General features: G+C 43.2%; 1 protein-coding gene across 1 annotated transcript; it reads right to left on the bottom strand.

The window, feature by feature from the left end:
• Nucleotides 1-349: 349 nt before the first annotated feature.
• LOC111976791 (chemokine-like protein TAFA-4) lies at nucleotides 350-24,681 on the bottom strand. The gene is given in 6 exon segments (XM_070445259.1): nucleotides 350-443; nucleotides 3,356-3,445; nucleotides 3,447-3,481; nucleotides 16,956-17,111; nucleotides 24,364-24,479; nucleotides 24,593-24,681. Coding segments are annotated over 5 exon segments (408 nt in total). The 5' UTR covers nucleotide 24,479; nucleotides 24,593-24,681; the 3' UTR covers nucleotides 350-431.
• Nucleotides 24,682-25,314: the final 633 nt, after the last annotated feature.

The raw sequence follows: 25,314 nt of genomic DNA on the forward strand, positions 1-25,314 counted from the left end.
CCACCTCTCTTTGGATCTCCCCATCTCTATTAACAGGCAAAAGTCTTCCGACATGGTCCTCTCGAAAGTCTTCAGACGTAGTCTTTATTGACCATAAAGTATGCCCCCTGGGTATCCATAAAGTATGCCCCCTGGGTATCCATAAAGTATGCCCCCTGGGTATCCATAAAGTATGCCCCCTGGGTATCCATAAATTCAGTAGTCCATAGTTGTTTTGGGCTGTACGTGTGACACTTTACCTCAGTGTCTCTGTCAATCAGAGTGTGTTCTTAATGGTTCTGTAGTTTTTGTCACACCTGGTATGATGGGATGACTAACAGTCTTCCCTTCATCGTCAGTCTAAGTGTCTCAGTTATGATTGCCATCCTTTCTTTACATATGGAGTTAACAGTTGAGAGACTTGGTGATGTCACTGCTCAGCGATTCTCTTGCTATCGTGTGACCTAGAAAAGAGAAAGCAAAGCACAGTAGATAAGAGAGTTGAACCAATGACACAGAAACAATTATCTTTGAGTGACAGAGCATGCACCTCTACAATATAAAACCTCTGACAGCCCCTCCCACCGCTCACATGATGTTAGAGGGAACTGACATCCATGAACCAGTGTATTTCCACTGTTAGTGATATCCTTCATTCTACAGGACCATCAGAGCTAGACGCCCTCAGGCATCTACACCCCTGCAACGTGGGAGTGAGAGAGACAGACAGAAAAGAAAGAGAGTCTGCGTCACACAGAGGAACGCAGAGATAGATAGAGAGAGGGAAAGAAGGTCACAGATAGACGGAGGGAGAGAAAGAGGGAGACAGTCGCTGGAAGGAAGAGCTGTTGCCGTGGCGTCGGCTTCGTTACAGAAATCTCCTGTGACATCTGCCACCAAGTCTCTTAGTAACTGTGCTCCTATTCCACATTGAGCAAATGCAGAATGAATTTCCACTGATGCAGCACGGTTCTTCCTCGCCCTCCCTCCCCTCTTCTTAATAGCTGATTGGTTAGACAGTCAGAGAGAGAGAGAGAGAGAAAGCGATAGAGGATGGTGATGACTTTACCTATCAGTTTTTCAGCGGTTCAAAGGCCCAGGGTCATTCATTCTAACGGTAGTCTCTTAGCGGCCATTCATCCCTCCGTCTTTCCCCTCACCAATATAATTAGGACTTAAATTGAAAGCCTCCATGGAWCCCCTAGCCATAATGCATTCTAATGAATGCGACAGATGTTCCGCTGTTATTCCGTCTCTCTGAGCAATTACTCTTATGGTGCCTGTGTGCTCCCCACAACTATTTTTCTTTTTATATTTCACCTGTGAGTAAACCACACCTGCTCCATCCCACAACACACAGACCCACACCACGTCTGTCAGTCAGTCCCGCAAATTAACTTTAACACATCAACAGATTAGAAAGACTGTGAAGGATCTTCATTAAAATCAATTTATCTCATATGAACAGCAATGATTACCATACTGCTTGTCAGGTTTACCGTTACAGTGTGTACATACAGTATGTGCAGCTTTGTTTTCTCTCTGCCATTCATTTTCCATCCCTCTTGTCACATCTTTACAGACGATTAACAAACAATGCTCACTTGGTGCTCCACAGACGATTGGTTCATTTCTTCCATAGTCTTCCTGTTTATGAAACATAAAGTGGGTCTTTTTGTGGTTATTTCTGATCAAACCATTCTGTGTTTAGAGGATTAGCCTAATACACTACCGTACCTACACTTCTGCCCCAACTTTGCCATCTTTAAAAAAAAAATGAATACCAGTGTAAGCTTCCTCACCTTGATAGTTTCTTGGGAGAAAAGGGTGTCAATTGAAAGGACAACTGTCACGACTTCTACCGAAGGTAGCTCCTCTCCCTGTTCAGGCGGCGCTCGGCAGTCGGCTTTGCCGGTCTACTAGCCACCACCGATCCTTTTTCCTTTTCTGTTTGTTTTGTCTTTGGTTCTTTTTCACACCTGGTTTCATTTGCGTTAATTTCTGTGTGTATAACTGTAACCTGTTGCCTGCCTAAGTTTGTGCAGGATTAGTCTTTTATTGTGACGTGCTCGATTAGATTATACCGTTATTTGTTTTCACGGATTCTTAAGTGTGTGATTGTCGGAACGTTGTTTGTTCCTCCGTGCGTTTGCACGGGTTCTCTGTTGTCGAGGGCGTTGTACCTTTTCGATTGTGCCATTCCTGTGTTGGTGGACTTTCKTATTAAAACACGCTTCTCAGACATCCCTGCTCTCCTGTGCCTGACTCCTACACCTACCACCTAGACGCACATTATCACAACATCAAACTTTACCCAAGCTGGAGAATGTGATAGAACTGTCAGACATTTCCTAAGTACTTTGTGGACTTCGTGGGTTCCTCAAGGGACACTTTCTGCTGTAAAAACTGATAGGATGTTTTCTTTTGTTGTTGATTTCAGACTGCATATTGATGAACCTCCCCCACGGAAATTKAATTAGCATAATAACAACATCCCCTTCAAAATCCGTCAGTTTAAGCTAGAGATATCTGTTTTTAGCATGGGCTGCTTCCCAATATATCATATCCACCGGTCACCCTTCCTCTGCGGTAGAAGGTGGTAGAGCTAAAGCAGTGTTTGTCAGACCATGAGACATCCCGGAAATCGGTCTTCTCACAAAAATGTCTGTAGCATCCTAACGGTTTGACCTGCAAAGTATTATAACCCCTATTGGAAAGATAAGACTCTCACAAACATCATGGACTTCTCTCCCACAAGCGTCACGGGACTTGTCTGAAGTTAGTACAGCCGATCTGTCACCTTCTGTCTGTAGCATCCAAAACATGGAATGGTGGGTCTCTCATGATCACGTACATGTAAGTTATTTTGCTCTAGGATGGCCACTAGCCTCACAAGACTAGTCTGAAGGTAGCTGGGTACCGGTTACATTTTTCTATGGAAGTATATATGGAGATAGTTTAGTGCCTAGAATACGGGGTTAAATACATGTAAAAATATATATGTCGTTTCCTGACGTTTCCTGACCTTGGTATTACCATCTTAAAACAATTCCATATGTTAGCTTAGTAGAACTCCCCCCATAGCTTAGAATCTGAAGGATATAATGAAGGAATGTTATTTTGTCATGATCAAATACTGTAAATTAATTAGTGGCTAAACAATAATCTTAGTATAAACTTAAGCTCAAGTATTCTTCAGTTACACCTTCAGCAAAGACAAAATTGTGACAAGCCAAGGACCAACAAGGTCTCTTATTCGCCCCGTCATCCACACACACACACACACACACACACACACACACACACACATACACCACAACCACACACAACACCACACAACACACACAAAAAGAAAGGACCCAAAGAGTCTTCTCACCTTGTGGGTTTTGACTTTGTTCCCAGTACTGCAGGACCAGCCGGTGAGGTCAGGGAGCACCTTACACTCCTCTCCTTCCATGCAGGGGTTCTATCTGACACCACCACTTCTGAATCACGATGGAGGCTGGAGGAGAGGACAGGAGAGAGAGAGAGCACTGAGACGACTGATACTGAGAGGATGGAAAGTACAGGGCAGAGCAGTGTGCAGGAGAGAATAGATTCTATAGAGAGGAGAGTAATCTGGAAGTAGGAGTAGATTGGCTCAGCCAGTTTTTTCAGTATGTTTTTATAATTGATACAGCACAAAGCAGACGTCCACCTGTTAAAACCAACAAAAGCTTTTGCCAGCATTCTATCCTAAAAGCCTATTTAAGTGAACATTATGAAATTAAACACTTTTCAATGTCAAACCTGCATTTTTTTTTGCCCTCTGTGTTTGGGGCGTGCGCGCATCACACACACACACACACACACACACAACACACACAAAACACACACACCACACACACACCACACACACACACACACACACACACACACAAAACACACACACACACACACACACACACACACACACACACACACACACACACACAACACACACACACACACACACACAACACTAACAATAACTGATGTTCAAGGTCTCATTTCACCAACACACACACCTGCAATAATATGACAAACAGATTTGTCTTTACAGCAAAAAGAGTATGTGTAAGAAGTATCTGAGGATCTGTCTCCATCCATCCATCTATTCTTCCTTTTATACTGGTATGGGAGGATGGGAGAGTCATGGTGTGAACTCTCCAGCATGTATCCAACTTTGATAAACCAATCAATTAAAAGAGGCAAATGATAGTGGTTTAGAGGGAGTCTGCCATAGAGTCCTGTTATAAGGCCTATTGTTCCTCACAAAGGGAGGAGGGGGTGAAATCTGCAGCAAAATGGGCTTTAAATGGAATTATGCAAAAGAACACGAGCAAATCCTCTCAAGCGTCATGTAAGAACCCCCGACAGAGAGAGAGAGAGAGAGAGAGAGAGAGAGAGAGAGAGAGATGACGGGAGGAGTTCACCAAGACTGTTTCTTACCAAAGAGAGAGAGAGAGAGAGGGAGAGAGAGAGAGGGAAATATTGAAATTGTGAAATTGAGGGTGAAATTGAGGAAGAGATAGACGCAGAGGAGRAGAAAGAGAAACAGAGAGAGACAGAGCGTAAACGAGGGAGAGAGAGGAAGAAACCATTCAAGTAGACAAAGACTCCCCTCAATAAATGACGCTAAGCCTGGCAGAGCACTCTAGAGAACATGTTGTTATGATGCATGAGCTCCGTGACAGTAAGTGGTTCTAAAAACCAATGACTGCGTAATGGTCGTGAATGTTTCCATTATGGTGTCTGCCGTGGTGCTTTACGCTACCACCATGTTATTTAGAGTTAATGAGTATGGCCTGGAGAAGAGCCATTACAGTTGGAGTTCTTCACCTCAGGTTCTAGAGGGTGGGCGGAGAGGCTATGACATCGCAGACCTGCCTGTTATTCTGCAGAATGGACGGGAGTGGCTAATAGCTCATGTCATTGGAGGGTCAGAGGCTATTGGATAGATAGCAACAACAAGGCATCAGAGAGGAGTAGTGATGAGCCATGATAATGAAGAGAAGTACTGAGAGGTGCTGACATGGACTAGTTATTCATAGCCTACCTGTTCATCATAGGCTACCACTCAGCTACATAAATACATGCACTGCACTTACACATCCCTGATTCATTTAATTGATGTACAAATATGGAAATATGAACCAAACTTTTCCTAATCTCTTCTCCCAGAGATCCATCTCTCTTCATCAGCAGTCTGTGATGAGTCAGTCTAATGACAGAATTACCACCATTATCTGACAGAGAGCAGAGCAGCATGTCGCTAGCTACCCTCCAGAAGCAATACTCCACATAACATTAAACATCTGAATACTGGAGCTTCACTCAGAAATGAGTCTAAACTTCTCTAGGAAATGTCTCAGTAACTCTGTTGAAAGCAGATGTCAATGGCACCTTCTATGAATGCCGTAACAGTGAGTGACTTAGTGTTGTCTTCCCAAATCCCTGGGTTTGTGGCTTGTCTCAGGGTGTGTCTATCTAAATAAGGTCTGTGGGGGAGCCATACCTGAAGTCTRCCTAGAGGATTACACAGAGATGATGTCAATCCACCGCAGCACTGACAATTGTCACAGGTCACAGCAGATTCATTCAGCCTGTGAATACACTGCCTGTCAAAACAGCAGGTTAAGTGTGTGTCTCCGTGTGTGCAGAAACAGATTCAGACTCACAATGCCATACACACACACACGCGCACACCTGAGCGTAATCACATAGATGAACAGCGGGGTCGTATTAGTTAAGAGAAAACCAGCATTGAGGAGAGAGCTCAATAACACAGCACCTCACACAGAGTCCCCCACCGAAGCCAAGCTCAGCGATAACAATCTAAATCCATTCACGCTGCTCTATTAGATTATGCCTCTCCTCCCCCACCCTGCACTGCCCAGCCTGAAATGGCCTGATTTACATCCATATTGACTTGGCTGGTAATGCTGACTTTGACACAGGATAATGTTGTATAATAATGTAGTATAATCCAGTGCAGGCACCGAGTGCCCAACTCTCCACATGGACATCCCTACGGAGCATCCTGATAAATAGAGGTGATCTCCTCGACCTTTGCTTATTGGCCATTATGCGTTTCACCCCAGAGACTGAATTTAAGAGCCGTGAGCCGCCTGCAGCAGGAATGAAGTCATCAGGGGACTTCTCACCCTTTGCTTCTACCTCCAATCCAGCCGTTATTAACCACCACACAGATAAAAACAGTATTTCCCATGTAAAGCCCAAAGGGAATGCACTTCAAGAAAATAACAAAAGAAGAGGGAAAAAGCAGTGATATTCTGATATACAGTAATCAAGGAAAATGTTAGCAGGTGCTCTTTAGTAATCTAGCATATTGATAATAGGTGGGACTTAACGACCAGTAATGGACCAGACCATTCAGCACATGTCTCTTTCATTGACCATCAGTAATGGACTGACTTATTTCAGAATGTCTTTCCAATGTAGAGCTGTTGGAAACTGCAGCCTTTTACATTTAATGTAGACGTCCCTCATCTAAACCTTAGAACACTCATCACCAGTACACCATAGAAGGTGAGGGGAAGGCCATCTGGCTGGTGACAGAGTATGGACGTCAGTCTGCTGAGGAKACTTTATGGTTCTGAGCCGTTACGTCAGGACTTCTACTGTTACTGTGAGTGATGTGCCGCTCACACAGTGGAGACAGTATCTATAGTGATAGTTTGTTATATAAGACATGTTTTACTGCACTTCACCTTTATAATCATGAACTATATAACTATATAGGCCTACAAACATTTAGGGGGGAGAGATTGAGAGAGAAAAGAAAGAGACTTGTACTGTAACAGTATATGTTAACTGAGGGTCAAAGTTTAACACAGCAGCACCTAAAGATTGGAAAGCTGCCGCAGTCATCCCCCTCTTCAAAGGGGGAGACACTCTAGACCCAAACTGTTACAGACCTATATCTATCCTACCCTGCCTTTCTAAGGTCTTCGAAAGCCAAGTGAACAAACAGATCACCGACCATCTCAAATCCCACCGTACCTTCTCCGCTATGCAATCCGGTTTCCGAGCTGGTCACGAGTGTATCTCAGCCACGCTCAAGGTCCTAAACGATATCATAACCACCATCGATAAAAAACAGTACTGTGCAGCCGTCTTCATCGACCTGGCCAAGGCTTTCGACTCTGTCAATCACCGTATTCTTATCGGCAGACTCAACAGCCTTGGTGTCTCTAATGACTGCCTCGCCTGGTTCACCAACTACTTCTCCGATAGAGTTCAGTGTGTCAAATCGGAGGGCCTGTTGGCTTGTTGGACCTCTGGCAGTCTCAATGGGGGTGACACAGGGTTCAATTCTCTGGCCGACTCTTTTCTCTGTATATATCAATGATGTCGCTATTGCTGCGGGTGATTCTCTGATCCACCTCTACGCAGACGACACCATTCTGTATACATCTGGCCCTTCTTTGGACACTGTGTTAAGCAACCTCCAAACAAGCTTTGATGCCATACAACACTCCTTCCGTGGCCTCCAACTGCTCTTAAATACAAGTAAAACTAAATGCATGCTCTTCAACCGATCGCTGCCCGCACCTGCCCGCCCGCCTAGCATCACTACTCTGGACTGTTCTGACTTAGAATATGTGGACAACTATAAATACCTAGGTGTCTGGCTAGACTGTAAACTCTCCTTCCAGACTCATATTAAGCATCTCCAATCCAAAATTAAATCTAGAATCGGCTTCCTATTTCGCAACAAAGCCTACTTCACTCATGCTGCTAAACATACCCTCGTAAAACTGACTATCCTGCCGATCCTTGACTTCGGCGATGTCATTTATAAAATATCCTCCAACACTCTACTCAGCAAATTGGATGCAGTTTATCACAGTGCCATTCGTTTTGTCACTAAAGCCCCATACACTACCCACCATTGCRACCTGTATGCTCTCGTTGGCTGGTCCTCGCTACATATTCGCTGCCAAAGCCACTGGCTCCACGTCATCTATAAGTCTTTGCTAGGCAAAGCTCCACCTTATCTCAGCTCACTGGTCACCATAGCAACACCCACCCGTAGCACGTGCTCCAGCAGGTATATTTCACTGGTCATCCCCAAAGCCAAAACCTCTTTTGGCCACCTTTCCTTCCAGTTCTCTGCTGCCAATGACTGGAACGCATTGCAAAAATCACTGAAGTTGGAGACTTATATCTCCCTCACTAACTTCAAGCATCGGCTGTCAGAGCAGCTTACCGATCGCTGCAGCTGTACATAGCCCATCTGTAAATAGCACATCTAACCTACTACCTACCTCATCCGCATATTTGCTTTTAGTTTTTTCTGCTCTTTTGCACACAAGTATTTTTACTTGCACATCCTCATCTGCACATCTATCACTCCAATGTTAATTGCTAAATTGTAAATACTTCGCCACTATGGCCTATTTATTGCCTTACCTCCTTACTTAATTTGCACATACTGTATACAGATTTTCTATTGTGTTATTGACTGTACATTTGTTTATCCCATGTTTAACTCTGTGTTGTTGTTTTTGTTGCACTGCTTTGCTTTATCTTGACCAGGTCGCAGTTGTAAATGAGAACTTGTTCTCAACCGGCCTACCTGGCTAAATAAAGGTGAAATAAATACAAAATAAAAACAACATTGGAGTCCTCAGTCCAGTCAGCTCCCTCATAGAGAGCTGCCCCAGAGGGACTACACCATAACATCATGGACGATAGTGGAAAGAGCCTCTGTCGTTCTCTCTCTCTTTCTCCATTACCTGAGAGGCCACAGTGCCTGGCAGCAGACTCTAATGATATTTTAATAGCCATGTCCACAGTGGACTAGCTCCCTCTGACATTGTTGATGTTAGGAGGGAAAAGAGCTTTTCTGTGTACTGTATGTATGTTTATTAATTGAGGGTTTTGGCTCTTAACCGATACCTAAGATACATCAAATCATAGTTATATTATTTCTCTTCATCATTATTTTCCATCAGGTTAAAAGATGCATGACAGATCTCTGGCTTCTCCCTAGCTTTGGGTACCAGCAGTCTACTACAAGACATATGACTGGTAAAGAGTGTCCTCTATTGGTCAGCTATAGGAAAAGCATCCCATATGTTTGATGTGTGTGAAAATGAATAGAGAAAAAAGCATTCATATGACAACATTCATACCATGATCACTATGCAATAGTTTATTTAAGTATTGTTGTTGAACATTGACAGTGTTACGGTAGTTTGTCATAAAATGACATAATTTACAAGCAACAGCTGTACTTAATAACTGTAAGATGCCCTTGATTTGCAAATCTCCCATCAGTTCAATGCTTTTGTCCTTCATACACAGTACAATGACAAAGTCCCCCTCCAAGGTCTCCACATCTGTATCTGAGACATAAAGCAGCTTTTTGACTGGAGGTTCAGTCTTCACTGGAGCTGACCTGACCTTGCCAGCCTAGAACAACCTCTTTCTAAGGAAAGAGACGCATGGAAGAAGCTAAACAGAGACATTAATGCTAGAGTCTGAGGTTACTTTACCAGTCGCTGCGGGTCTGTCTGTCTACACATTTCTGTTCTGTTTGATTCATCCTCTCCGCTCACGTACGTGAAACCTATCTATTTTCCACTGGAGGGGGGTTAATGCATCTGGATTGGTTGTGAGACAGAGTTAGAAGTTAGAGGTTGAGTGTGAGTGTGTAGTGTGAGTGTGAGTGTGAGTGTGAGTGTGTGTGTGTGTGTGTGTGTGGTGTGTGTGTGGTGTGTGTGGTGTGTGTGTGTGTGTGTGGTGTGTGTGTGTGTGTGTGTTGTGTGTGTGTGTGTGTGTGTGTGTGTGCGTGTGGCGTTGTGCATGCATGCGTGTATGAGGGGTGATACAGGCCATAAATGAACCGACAAGGGGACGACTGACACCCTTACTAACACGTGATGAAGTTTGTGAAATAAAAATATATACTGTACGTTTGCGTGTGAAAGCGTTTACGTGTGTGGATTTTAATATTTTGTTATTAATCTTTTTTATTATTTTTATATTCAATCACATTGAGCCACAGCCTAGAACTGGATGCCATGTGTGTAGCAGGCTAGCAGGCTTATTGTCACTCTCCCGCGGAAGGAGTGAACAATATCAGAACCATGGCCGAACTCTCGGCCAATTGATTAATTGATAACAACCTAAATTAATGAATTTACTTTAGGAAAATGTCTTAATGGAATTGGAGAGACATTAGCAAACCACACACCACACACACACCACACACACACACACATCACACACACACACACACACACCACACACACACACACACACACACACACACACCACAACACACCACACACACCAACAACACACACACACACACACCACACAGCACACACAACACACATACACACACACACACACGTCAAAAGGACCCATCAATCAAAGCCACCAGCGCAACTCAAACACACAACAGCTAATCTCATTTGTCACCGACCGGCTCGATTCTGTCTTACATAGCAACATTTGAAATGCTGTTTTTTACATTGAATAAAAGTAGAGACTAAGAGCTAGAAAATTCTATATCATACACTACAGTTGAGGAACAATGGGAAAGTAATTCTGCTTTGAAAGTAGATAAACTTGTAAGCTCACTTTTGAGAAAATGTCCCTTGAATATTTTGGTACACCTACTGGAGATCTTCTTTGTCTACACCTATTCAGCATCTTTCACACCCTCTTAAGCTTTAGCCCCACCCAGCTTTTTAAGGATTCACATGTGAGGCCATGTACTAAACAACCAAAGATTTCAAGACTAAAGGCTGGTTTATTCTACGAGTGTGTTCCACTGTTCATTCAACTGATTTCAAAACTCGGTCCTCCAGAAAGGGGAGAGCAACACCTTTGCAGTTCTACTACGTGATATATATATTTTTAAAGCAGCATTAGAAAGGATTACCTACAAATACTGACCAGCTCATGTTATAGGCGTGCTACATGGTAGACCAATCCGAACTCTTCTCTCAGCATGTCTAGCCTACCCATTTTTTCAGCCAATCATGGCTAGCGGGAAGGTTCCTGACTTTTTCTGTATCTAAACCAACTAGGCTCGTAATTTATCAATTTATTTGTATTTACAGATTGCATACAAGTTTGTTATTAAGTCTAGTGGCGCAGCGGGCCCCCGGGTGGCGCAGCGGTCGAGGGTACTGCATCTCAGTGCTAAAGGCATCACTACAGACCCTTGTTCGATCCCGTGCTCGTGATCGGGAGTCCCATAGGGTGGTGCACAATTGGCCCAGCATCGTCCGGGTAGGGGAGGGTTTGGCCATGGTAGGACATCAAAGTAAAATAAAAATTTGTTCTTAACTGACTTGCCCAGTTAAATAAAGGTTTGATAAAAAATAAAATAATAAGGCACATGAAAGTTTACATGTTCCAGAAGGCATTTCTGCCCCAAAAAACGCATTTAGTTTTTTTTTAAAGTTTACGTTTGATGTGTGTGAAAATGAATAGAGAAAAAAGCATTCATTCAAAATGAATTTAGAAGTGTATGAATGTCAATATTCAATGTGTTACATCTGCTGTTACTTAACGATGATAGCTCCTTGAATCTCTCAATCAGTCAGAGGCGATTACTTCTCGCATGCAGGTAGCAGTGACGCAAAAATAAAATATGTTGGCAATCTCCCCACTCTATCCCAATTCACCAGTGGTTACAGTTACTATTGGGAGTTATAACATTAGAATTATCAACAGCGAGAATGAATGGTTCTAGTCAAAGAACAATTGGACAAATATACTTGACTTTGTAAAGAATAATCTCAACTAAAGCACAACACATACAAACAAACAATCTATAAAATAAATGATTGGTCACATACACATATTTAGCAKATGTTATTGCAGGTGTAACGAAAAGCCCAACACATACTTACAAACAAAAACTAAAAAAAATATATGTATATACAGTTGGAGTCGGAGGTTTACATACACTTAGGTTGGAGTCATTAAAACAAATTTTCAACCACTCCACAAATTTCTTGTAAACAAACTATAGTTTTGGCAAGTTGGTTAGGACATCTACTTGTGCATGACACAAGTCATTTTTTCAACAATTGTTTACAGACAGATTATTTCACTTATCATTCACTGTATCACAATTCCAGTGGGTCAGAAGTTTACACTAAGATGACTGTGCCTTTAAACAGGTTGGAACATTTCAGAAAATTATGTTATGGCTTCAGAAGCTTCTGATAGGCTAATTGACATCATTTGAGTCAGTTGGAGGTGTACCTGTGGATGTATTTCAAGGTCTACATTCAAACTCAGTGCCTCTTCGCTTGACATCATGGGAAAATCAAAATAAATCAGCTAAGACCTCAGAAAAAAAAGTGTAGACCTCCACAAGTCTGGTTCATCCTTGGGAGCAATTTTCAAACTCCTGAAGGTACCACGTTCATCTGTACAAATTATAGTACGCAAGTATAAACACCATGGGACCACGCAGCTGTCATACCGCTCAGGAAGGAGACAAGTTCTTTCTCCTAGAGATGAACGTACTTTGGTGCGAAAAGTGCGAAACAATTCCAGAACAACAGCAAAGGATCTTGTGAAGATGCTGGAGGAAACAGGCAGGAAAGTATCTATATCCACAGTAAAACAAGTCCCATATAGACATAACCTGAAAGGCCGCTCAGCGAGGAAGAAGCCACTGCTCCAAAAGAGCCATAAAAAAGCCAGACTACGGTTTGCAACTGCACATGGGGACAAAGATCGTACTTTTTGGAGAAATGTCCTCTGGTCTGATGAAACAAAAATGGAACTGTTTGGCCATAATGACCATTGTTATATTTGGAGGAAAAAGGGGGAGGCTTGCAAGCCGAAGAACACCATCCCAACAGTGAAGCACGGGGGTGGCAGCATCATGTTGTGGTGGTGCTTTGCTGCAGGAGGGACTGGTGCACTTCACAAAATAGATGGCATCATGAGGATGGAAAATGTTGTGGATATATTGAAGCAACATCTCAAGACATCAGTCAGGAAGTTAAAGCTTGGTCCCAATTGACCCAAGTGAAACAATTTAAAGGCAATGCGATCAAATACTAATTGAGTGTATGTAATCCATTCATATAATTTAATTTAAGCTTTATTTTTTTATCACGATTAATCACTTTGATTTAAAGAGGTTTGAGTCATTGACATGAACATTTATTAAAATATATTCAATCGTTTTTTTTCACAAGAAAACCAATCAATGATGAAGCTAGTCAAGATAATCTCAATGGTGCAGCTGTAGAACGTTTAGAGGATCTGATGGCCCATGCCGAATCTTTACAACATCCTGAGGGGGAAGAGGCGTTGTTGTGCCTTATTCACGACTGTGTTGGTGTGTGTGGAACGTGATAATTATTAGTGATGTGGACACAGAGCAACTTGAAGCTCTCGACCCACTCCAGTACAGCACTGTCGATGTGAATGGGGGCATGCTCGTGCTCATGCCCTCCATTTCCTGTAGTCCACAATCAGCTCCTTTGTCTTGCTGGCGTTGAGGGAGAGGTTCGGTTTCCTGGCACCCCAATGCCATGTCAATTACCTCCTCCCTATAGGCTGTCTCAATGTCATCGGTGATTAGGCCAACCTTCATTGTGTCATCAGCAAACTTAATGATGGTGTTGGAGTCATGTGTGGCGACGCAGTTGTGGGTGAACAGGGAGTACAGGAGGGGACTAAGCACGCACCCCTGAGGTTCCCTCGTGTTGAGGGTCAGCGTGGCGGATGTGATGTTGCCTACCCTCACCACCTGGGGGTGGCCGGATCCAGTTGCAGAGGGAGGTGTTCAATCCCAGTGTCCTCAACTTATTGATGAGCTTGGAGGGCACTATGGTGTTGAATGCTGCGCTATAGTCAATGTTGATGTGAGCCATGACCAGCTTTTCAAAGCATTTCTTGGTTACAGATGTGAGTGCTACGAGGCGATAGTCATTTAGACAGGTGACCTTGSCGTTCTTGGGCACAGGACTATGGTACTCTGCTTGAAACATGTAAGTATTACAAACAAGGTCAGGGAGAGGTTGATATTTATATAATCCGTGATAGTTTGCAAGCCCTGCCACATCCGACGAGCATCAGAACCGGCGCAGTAGGATTCGATCTTAGTCCTGTGTTGATGTTTTGACCGTTTGATGGGTCGTCTGAGGTCGTAGAGGGATTTATTATAAGCGTCCGGATTAGTGTCCAGCTCCTTCAAAGTGGCAGGTCTAGCTTTAGCTCAGTGCGGATGTTGCCTRTAGTTCATGGCTTCTGTTTGGGATATGTAGTACAGTCACTGTGAGGATGACGTTGTCGATGCACTTATTAATGAAGCCGGTGACTGATGTGGTAAACTCCTCAATGTTATCAGATGAACACCGGAACATATTCCAGTCTTTGCTAGTGATAAAGTCCTGTAGTTTAGCATCCGCTTCATCTGACCACTCCCACTGGTACTTCCTGTTTGAGTTTTTGCCTGTAAGCAGGATTCAGGAGGATATAGTTACAGTCAGATTTGCCAAACTGAGGGTGAGGGRGAGCTTTGTATGTGTCTCTGTGTGCAGTAAAGGTGATCTAGAGTTTTGTATGTGTCTCTGTGTGCAGTAAAGGTGATCTAGAGTTTTATATGTGTCTCTGTGTGCGTAAGGTGATCTAGGAGTTTTGTATGTGTCTCTGTGTGCAGTAGGTGATCTAGAGTTTTTGTATGTGTTCTGTGTGCAGTAAAGGTGATCTAGAGTTTTTATGTGTCTCTGTGTGCATATAAAGGTGATCTAGAGTTTTATATGTGTCTCTGTGTGCAGTAAAGGTGATCTAGAGTTATATGTGTCTCTGTGTGCAGTAAAGGTGATCTAGAGTTTTGTATGTGTCTCTGTGTGCAGTAAAGGTGATCTAGAGTTTTATATGTGTCCTCTGTGTGCAGTAAAGGTGATCTAGAGTTTTATATGTGTCTCTGTGTGCAGTAAAGGTGATCTAGAGTTTTGTATGTGTCTCTGTGTGCAGTAAAGGTGATCTAGAGTTTTATATGTGTCTCTGTGTGCAGTAAAGGTGATCTAGAGTTTTATATGTGTCTCTGTGTGCAGTAAAGGTGATCTAGAGTTTTTGTATGTGTCTGTGTGTGGAGTAAAGGTGATCTAGAGTTTTAGATGTGTCTCTGTGTGTGCAGTAAAGGTGATCTAGAGTTTTATATGTGTCTCTGTGTGCAGTAAAGGTGATCTAGAGTTTTGTATGTGTCTCTGTGTGCAGTAAAGGTGATCTAGAGTTTTAATATGTGTCTCTGTGTGCAGTAAAGGTGATCTAGAGTTTTTATGTGTCTCTGTGTGTGCTAGTAAAGGTGATCTAGAGTTTTGTATGTGTCTCTGTGTGCAGTAAAGGTGATTCTAGAGTTTTGTGTTGTCTGCGTGTGTGGCAGTAAAGGTGATCTAGAGTTTTTGTGTGTGTCTCTGTATGGAGTAAAGGTGATCTAGAGTTGTGTATGTGTCTCTGTGTGTGGAGTAAGGTGATCTAGAGTTTTATATGTGTTTCTGTGTATGGAGTAAAGGTGATCTAGAGTTTGTGTGTGTTCTGTGTGTGAGTAAAGGTGATCTAGCGTTTTGTATGTGTCTGTGTGTGGAGTAAAAGGTGATTCTAGAGTTTTATATGTGTCTCTGTGTGTGGAGTAAAGGTGATCTAGAGTTTTATATGTGTCTCTGTGTGTGGAGTAAAGGTGATCTAGAGTTGTGTATGTGTCTCTGTGTGCAGTAAAGGTGATCTAGAGTTTTGTCGCCTCTATTTGCACAGGTGACATGATGGAAGAAATTTGCTTAAATGAATTTCAGTTTCCCTGCATTAAAATCAATGGCCACTAGGAGCACTGCCTCTTGATGTGCATTTTCTTGTTTSCYTWTGGCCYTATACARCTCRTTGAKTGCGGTCTTAGTGCCAGCATTGGTTTGTGGTGGTAAATAGACAGCTACGAAAAATATAGATGAAAGGTCTCTTGGTAAATGGTGGGTAAATCATGAGGTAATTCTAAATCAGGTGTAGCCTGCGTGCAACGTTAAGCTTGACTATGTTGTTTGAGATCAATTGTTTTGTACTGTTTTAACTAACAACGTTTTTAAATATCATGGAAAGAACAAATAGTTTAATGAAAAAAGAGCTGTTGTGTTTATATCTACTATTTAGGACGTACATATGGGTATTCGGACATGGCCACTCAGTGGCTCTGTCTCTCCCTCCAGGGCATAAACCCTCAGAGCCAACAGACGGCAATGGAAGTTCGATCAAAATGATCCCTGGGTTTTCTCTCACTAGCATCGCTAAAACAACTCCATCCCCTTTATAACTTAATCTCGCTCCAATTTTCCATCAATCCATCAGTCTCTCTCACATACACATACAACCCTCTTCACATACATAAACACACACACACACACCTTTTCCCGCAATCTTTTTATAAATAAATATAATATTTCTTCTTAGTGCAGGGTCTTATTTGTGTTAACATAATCCAACCATGTTGAATCTAGTGATATGACAAAGTGCAAGAGATTTCTTCTATGAACATCTGGTATATGGTGGAAAGGCTTGAATAGATGTGAAATGGAATGTTTTCCCAAATTAAATCATTCCTTTTAAACATCAGGCTGACAGATGTAGTATATTTCCCTCTCCTTTCATAATCCACTAAGGGATATGAGGAGGAAGGCGACAGTGCAGAATAATCCTCCATTACCTGCATTAGCATGCTGTGGCCCCAACCTTTAATGTTACATGATATACTAAAGACAGGATGGGGGACAGACTACTGTGCACAACAGAGAAATACAGACCCACGTTATCATGAAGTAGAGAGCTAAAGCACTTTGTGAGACTATTCAAGCTCGTGCCAGCTTCCTGTGTCTGGCTGTGAGGTGAATTCATCAAGACCTTCAAATACAGCTCTGGTGTGATCTTCTCACACATACACAATGTATGTTTACCTTCCACACAGGAGGGCCTGGTTCTGGTTGTGCCAGCGACCTGGCCTGGGAAACAGGAGCACTTGACGGTCTGAGAACGCTCCTCAATCTTGTTCTTATTACAACAGCGGTGGATGGCCACCACCTCACACGTCCCCTGCTTCACCTGGTAGGAGGCTGAGAGAGAGAGAGAGACCATATAACATTGTTCAATGTGGTTGCTGGTGCAGTAGTATTTCAATATTTGCACTTAAAAACAGCCACTTCTATCAAAATACAATAATGGAAAAAACCACACATTGAGTATTCAGAGTTTTTACAATAGAAAGAACTGTTGAATTATTTACAGTTGTATAAACACAAGGAATTATTCTAAAGAGGCAGACAGTTTCATTTTCAATATAAGAGTAACTGCAGTTATGTCGACACTGAGGTCCTTTCTCAGCTCAACAGCATCATTAACATTAAAAGCCTGACCTTTCATGTGTGCAGGGTTATCTTCGAAAGAAAATTCTACTAACGTTATTTAAATGAGGATATAATCAAACCAAAAGTTTTTCTTTGTCATAGTACAGTTTTTTTTTATAACTTTGTTGCAATTTTCACCAGTATGTGGTGCATTTTCACAATTCTAAGCGCAAAATTGCTTGTGTTTAAAAACGATACATTCTTAGCAAAAAAGGTGCTATCTAGAACCTAACATGGTTCTTCGGCTGTCCCCATAGGATAACCCTTTGAAGAACCCTTTTTGGTTACAGGTAGGACCCTTTCCATATAGGGTTCTACATGGAACAAAAAAGTGTTCTCTTTGGAACCAAATTTAGACTACTTTTGATATGATTTTCTTGTCATTTGTTGACAATACAATTAACTATCACCTAATCAAACTACTAAAAACAGATAACTGCTGAACCATTATGTAGTGCCTAGTTAATGTATATAGTTTGATAACTGCTGAACACTGTACATTTCTATATTTTTACCTCATAAATGTATACATTTTATGTTGAAGTGAAAACCAAATCATATATAGATGTGGTTATAAATACTACACCATCATTCTACATCATTATCAGTTACAAAGTGTAAAGCACTCTATGTGCTACCATTTGGAATGATATTGTAGTGTACAATGCACTGCTGAAATACCTGGGTTGTATATAATATATTCCACTCATTATCTGAATGTCATTGATAAGCTGATGGATGTCAAGCAGAGAGACAGGCGATACTGTATCAGTTGACAAGTCACGTAGAAAAGGTGATCTTTTACAATGTTGCGTGGGTCAGAAATGGCATCCAACACCATGATATGTTTTCACAGTAGCCAACTGGTTTACAATACTCCTATTTCTGATGATTTGTCCTTGTATGTACTGTAAAAGGATAACGAAACTGTAACATTTAAATATTTATCAACATGCTCACAACCTGCCATTGGTTACAAATTATTTTATAAAACTCTCCACATAATGAAGCCTAACAATTTTAGCCTTCTGTTTTACTCCTTGGATTTAATTCTCTCGTGGCTATTTCTTATTGATGAATATAACCTTAAGCCGTTTAGATTTCTACCCAGATGTTTTGTGTGGTTTTACAGTAGTCCGTACACAAGGTTGCAACACATTTGTGTGGGAGTGTCGGAGTGTGGGATAAAAACTGTCTGTACATGTTCAATATGAATCCATTTACAGTATGTTACATCTACGGTAAAGTCAGATTTCACAACACTTTGTTTAAAGTTCAAATCATTTCATGCTTAACCCTGAGTTGAATGAGCATAGTAACCTTCCTAACACACACACACAAACACACACATGCACACTCAATAGAAGGTTCTATTTCGACAGGCCATGGCCCCTCTCATCTTTCCTGATTTAAGGTTTGTTTGTTCTCTTCTCCAGAAAGCCCTCCCAATGATCCCTCGCTCTCAGAGGGCACTCCTCCGCCATCATCCCTCTGTTTTCATTTTCCTCAGTCCTCTGTCCCACTCTCCCCAGGGGCACAAGGAGCTGGCGGATTTACACTATAGAGCTTCACACACAACACACACACACACACACACACACACACACACACACACACACACACACACACACACACACACACACACAAACGCACACACAAATACACACACATGCACACAAACACACACACACGCCATCCCATTTCTCACATCTATCTCAAACACAACATTCCCTTCAAAAACAATCCCCTTGTTAGTGTGGCATCCTGTACCACAGTCTGCATACCAATGCCTGGGAAAGAAGGATAGCTAGTGCCCCATCTGAAAAACAATCTTGTTTTTTCTACCATGGTAAGTAGAGAGAGAGAGAGAGAGAAGAGAGAGAGGAGAGAGAGAGAGAGAGAGAGAGAGAGAGAAGAGAGAAGAGAGAGAGAGAGAGCGTGCGACAGGAAGAGGGAGAGGGAGAGAGAGAGATTCAGAAGCTGGGGAGCGGAGTGCTCTGTCACAGGCAGTAAGGAGAACAAAGAGCACGCTGCCTCCTGGTGGCATAATGAGGTCACAGGGCAGAAGTCCTCTAAACACAGAGCAGCATCTCTCTCTCGCTGTCTGTCTGTTCTGTCTGTCTGTCTCTTCTCGCTCTCTCTCGCTCTCTCTCTCTCTCTCTGTCTGTCACTCTCTCTCTCTCTCTCTCTCTCCCTCTCTGTGTCTCTCTCTCTCTTTGTGTGTGTGTCTGTCTCGCTCTCTCTCCATGTGTCTCTCTCAATTTCTCAATTCATTTTTCTCTCTAAAGTATTTTCCTCATCCACCAATCTATACTGTATGAGTCTGGATCCGACTTAAAAGAAAAACATGTTTTAGGAAAGGAAAGTCGACTGTGTGACCTCGCTCTCTATAGGCGACGTGAGTAAGACCTTTAAAACAGGTTAACATTCTCAAGGCCACGGCGCCAGATGGATTACCAGGATGCGTACTCAGAGCATGCACTAACCAGCTGGCAAGTGTCTTCACTGACATTTCCAACCTCTCCCTGACCCAGTCTGTAATACATATATGTTTCAAGCAGACTACCACTGTCCCTGTGCCCAAGAACGCCAGGGTAACCTAAATTACTATCGCCTCGTAGCACTTACATCTGTAGCCATGAAATGCATTGAAAAACTGGTCATGGCTCACATCAACACCATAATCCCAGACATCATGCACCTTCTCCAATTCGCTTACTGCCCCAACAGATCCCAGGATTACGCAATCTTTATTTCCCTCCACACTGCCCTCTCCCACCTGGACAAAAGGAATACCTACTTGAGAATGCTGTTCATTGACTATAGCTCAGTGTTCAAACAACACCTGTTGTTTAAGACGTGTGACAAATAAAATATTATTTGATTTGATTTCAAGTACAGCGTTCCATAACGTATTCATATCTTTGTATGAATCACTGCTGTAACCATGAAGCAATGTCTTGTCTTGACTGTCCCTGATCTATAAAGATGATTCTGGGGCACTGGCTTGAGTCAGAGAAATACGAACAGTATCTGAGAGCAGTGGATGTAATGTCTCAGTGCTCTTCTTAAACCGTCTTGTTCAGGATCGCAAAGTGGTATAATGGCAGTCTTAATGTAATAAACCTCAGCTCAGGCTGAAATAAAAACACATTTACATTCCTGTGACAACCAGACAAGTGTTTGCTGGGTGGCAAACTAAGCAGTGCTCCTTTGAACTGATGGAGCAGCCAGCCGACTGATGTATTCTGACAGACAGAATTGTGCAATTTATCAAAAAGCCTGTCTTTCCCCTGTCAATAACTGACTAGCATGTCTGCTGCGAAAGGCCAGACATTTGCTGTCTCTGTCTGAGGGAGCTCAGTCAATGTTGACGACAGACACAGACTGCACCCGCAGCACAACAACAGCAACATGAGCTACACCTAAACTAATGAAACAATGGAGCTGATGAGGACCTGAATGAATGAAATCAGAATGATTTAGAAAATGCCTCTATGTTTTCAGGTAACAGAATAAGTCTGGATATATTTGCTCTGGTGAAATGGAGTAATGTCACAAAATGTCTCCACGGCCTCACACATTTTTACGTTGTCTTCCACATAAAGTAACCCTTTTAGAGTAAATACTATTATCGCCCCCATTCCCCCTGTCACCATCCACATCCTCCTCTTCCACACCTCTAACCCCTCTCTCTTCACCATCTCCCTTGTTTTACACCTTCTACTGATTAATTCCCTCCTATCCCTGCACCCTTCTTCTCTCCACTTTCAACCCCTCTCTCTTCCATCTCCTCTCCCCCACCTCCCACCATACCCCACCTTCGTATCCTGCACTCCCACCCCCTCCTCCTCTCCTCTCTCCTCCCCTCTCCTCCGATCTCCACCCCACCTCTCTCCTTTCCCCCACCTCACACCACACCCCACCATCATATCCTGCAATCCCACCCTCCTCCTCTCCTCTCCCCTCTCCTCGGCTGTGAACGCTCCTATCCGACACAGCCCATCAATCAGGCTGACATTATCTGTGTTTCACAGGCCCAAATCAGGCCCCGTCCACAGATTTATGCTAATCTAACAGGTTGTTTGTACGGCTGAGTGGTCCTGTGCAGGCACCTCATTTATACGCAAATCTATCCCCAATAAAACCCACCCACTGTGACCGCAAAGCAGTGTTTGTCAAGGAGGAAAACACACACTCTCTCACACACAGAGGAAGCACTTCTAATTCGAACCCCACTCACACTGTCAAGTGTAGCTCGTCTGAAGCCCTCGTGTCATAACTGGAGCAGCTACTTGGACACATTTCAATGTGTTACAATAACATACATGTTGAACAAAGCCAAGGAGTTTGATACAGTATCAGCTCTCAGCTCCCTGAGCTCAGACATGATCTTTTACTATGGTAATTACCCAAGAGATATGCAATATTAGGAGATAAGCATGTTTAGGGTGATTGTGGTGCATCTTCACTCAGCAGATACTCCAGTATTGGAGTGAGGTTCTGGTCTGCTGAAGGTGACTGCAGTGAGGTGTATATGTCTAGTTGTGGGCTCATTGACTTTGATACGGTGATGTTAAAACTCAGGCTCCCAGAGAAAAGAGGAGCGACAGTCTCACCCACTCAGCAATAACATCTTCTCTCTCTGCCCAGAGTGAGGTGCATAATGATGTCAGGGGACAGTAGAGCTGCCATACATGTCCTGTTTAAAGTGAAGATGACAAAGTCAACCGTTTTCTCTCTTTTAAAAAGGTGAATGCCCAGAGAAAACATTAAGCAGCACCGGCAGGTGGGTGGATGTGTTGGCTTCTCTGTGTCCCCTAACTTCCGGTCTAGCTTGTTCTTGATCAAAAGCTACTGTGGCAGGGCTAGGGCCCAAAAACAGCTAACACAACACAAATTGGTTTTCGGCCTGGGAGACCTGCACCCTGCAGCCACCTATCTGTGATCTGTCTGTGTGCAGTACAATAGTTTGTTTGATGGTATATAGAGGACTAAAAGTGTGTGTGCGTGTGTGTGTGTGCGTGTGCGTGTGCACTGTGTACAGATGTAGGATCTTAATTTGATCACACTGTTGCAGGACATTTAAAACGTGTAGATTATTTGAGGTTTAAAAAGGCTTCTGGCTTTTTAATTTCCACTTTTAAATTTCAGATTTGATTTTCCCTTACGAAAAATGCATCAACCACTACAAAAATGTTAATTAACTATAATCCACATAATAATTCATATTTCCTGTTGCTGCTGGATTATTTTCCTGCTGTAGAAAACTGGCTTAAATTAAGATCCCACATCTACATGGTCAGTGCATTTAACAATCAGAAGGCCCACGTACCACACAAGCACACAAGCAGATACTGTTGTTGGGAGAGAGAGACCATTACTGTGAGAAAACAAAGACGTGGACTCGGAGTCGACTGTCTTTCATGGCCCTGCAAACATTGACAGGAAACAAGAAACAAGCTGCTGTTATATGTTTCCTATCTATTCTCCCTGACAAGCATCAGTCAAATCTTCCCTCCATGGTTATAGATTCAGTCTCTCCGTTCCTATTAGTGTAGCTGTTTCCTGGTGAGCACCGTCAAAACAGCAGAGTGCCATTGTTGATGACATTGAGTAAATGAGCCTGAGAGAGAAAACAAAGGTGCTTCTGTGAGGTAGGCTATTTCTTTTAACCTCCAGAGCCACCATGTGGCCACCTATGATACAGCAGGACATTGAACCAGAACAAAAGGCACAGCATTCAAAACTATAAATAACAGAACAGTAACACTAACTCAAAAACCGAGGAAAACGAATGTGTGGATCGTAACACCAGATCAATTATTTTCTATTTTACAAATCCTTTTGGTATAACACATAGCATTCATGCAAACAAGTCCTAAACTTCTCCCAATGAATAGAAAAGCTCTAATGAATCGCTGCAGTGTAGGAACTGAGTCGTCTGGCTGATGTTGTCGGGGAAGGAAAGCAGAGTGTGAAATCAGATGGCAGAGGAGACCCCAGCTGACCTTCACAAAAGACTGGGACTGCAATTAGTGCTGTACACACCCCACCGCCGAAAACACCGCCTCACCAGCGCCTGCCTCCACTCCCTCTGTCATAAAGAAACTAATACCATCAGTCACCAACACTGGATGCTGGTGGCATTTCTGTGCCAGCTAAAGGTCACCTTGCATCCCAGGCAAAAACTTGAGGAAGAGAGAAAAAATGGTGAAGGATAATGAAGGAAATAGTCATAATTAAATGAGAAACAGAGACTCTGGGGGAAGTGGAGGTGGAGGGCATGCCTGGAGAGGTTTGACTCAGCACTACTGTCCCTTTGGCATCCTGAAATATTTATGGGGTTGTGTTCGTCACTTTTTTGGCCACAAGGGGAACCATGGTAATGAATTATGCAAATCACAACGCATTAGCTTGTGGGTGTCAATTAGTGTTGGGTGGCGAACGTGTTTTAGCTCTGGACAGGGTCTTCCTCTGAGGGGAGTGATAATGGAAATAGGGAGGGTGGGGTCAGTTGTGGGAGGAGAAGTTATGTATATTAGTATGCTTATTACTGAGCCAGTTTTCACACTCTCCTACTAAGGCAAGCAGCTCTTACATTAGTCTATATGTCCTACAGTAGCACTAACCCTTCTATGAGTCAAGCACAGGGAAATGGTTTACAAATAATAGCCTACTAACCAGTCTATCTACCCCGAATGGATCTCAGATCACACATTTTGTGACAGTTGGCAGATGACTGAAAATGTTATTTGCTGTGGGCTATGTTATCCAATGACGTGGTGTTTGCCTTCATGCCCCTGAAACAGGTCCTTCTAGATCCTAGTGTGCTGTCATGGGGACAAATGAAGTGTCACTGAGGAGGTATGCTTAATGACAGACTCCAGGCACATGTGGCCTCAATGAAAAACAAATTAACCTCATGTGGGGTTTGGGTCGAGAGCAGGTCCTACTGTACCTGTCTGTCCCCGATGGTTACGGCTGCCAGCGGACACAGGGCAACCGCAGAATATCACCACGGCGAAAAGGAGGGCCACTTGCAAAGGCCACACTGAGCTCCCCCACAACTTCATCCTGAGATAGAAGGGGGGGGGGGGTAAAACAAATCAGTTTTTCCTCTGTTTTAAAGGAAAGAGAGGAGTGGGGACTTCAAAAAGAAGAGGACAATGAAATATAACCAGTCTTACCTTCCTGTCCTCTCTGTCCTCCTTTCTGGTCAGTCTTGCTCTGAGTAGGATGCTCTATGGGATAAGGGTCACTGTCATGGCAAACACGTTCTCCACCTCTTCCTCTTTCTCCTCTCATACAGCACCGGCCCCTGGGAGTACAGAGGGGGCAGTCAGAGAGAGAGTCCCTAGTGGCTCCTATGTGTGTCCCAGCACCAGCACCCCTCCCCTGCTCCGGGCCCTGTCCCTTCCTGCTGTAGCGGGCTGTATGGGGAGCCCCGTGGTGATGGAGAGGAGATRTGAGGGCCAGGGTTCTGTCACAGATTCATTGTTTACAGTGGGCTCACCTACCCCGAGGCTCTACGTGATCCCCTCTACATCACACACAGCTTCAGAGAGAGGAGTCCAGCAGAGAGGCAGGCAGAGAACTCAAATGCACACACACACACACACACACACTCACACACACTCACACACAAAGAAATATAGTGTAACAGTGTGTTGTTTGCGTCGGTGGTGGTGCTGTTTGCTTGTTGCCTGAATGATTGTGTAGTAGATTATCTGAGTGCGTTTTGGTGTCTTTGATGTACTCTCTGTCTCTGTGGTCTGTGTGTGTGTGTGTGTGGTGTGTGTGTGTTGTGTGTGTGTGTGTGTGTGTGTGGTGTGGTGCCTGATTGTGGTGTTGTTTGCTCTCTGGTGTGTGTGTGTGTATGTGTGCGTCGCAATGCAAATCATTTGGTGTT

This window comes from Salvelinus sp. IW2-2015, linkage group LG1 (genome assembly GCF_002910315.2).
Source record: "Salvelinus sp. IW2-2015 linkage group LG1, ASM291031v2, whole genome shotgun sequence".
Classification (NCBI taxonomy): domain Eukaryota; kingdom Metazoa; phylum Chordata; class Actinopteri; order Salmoniformes; family Salmonidae; genus Salvelinus; species Salvelinus sp. IW2-2015.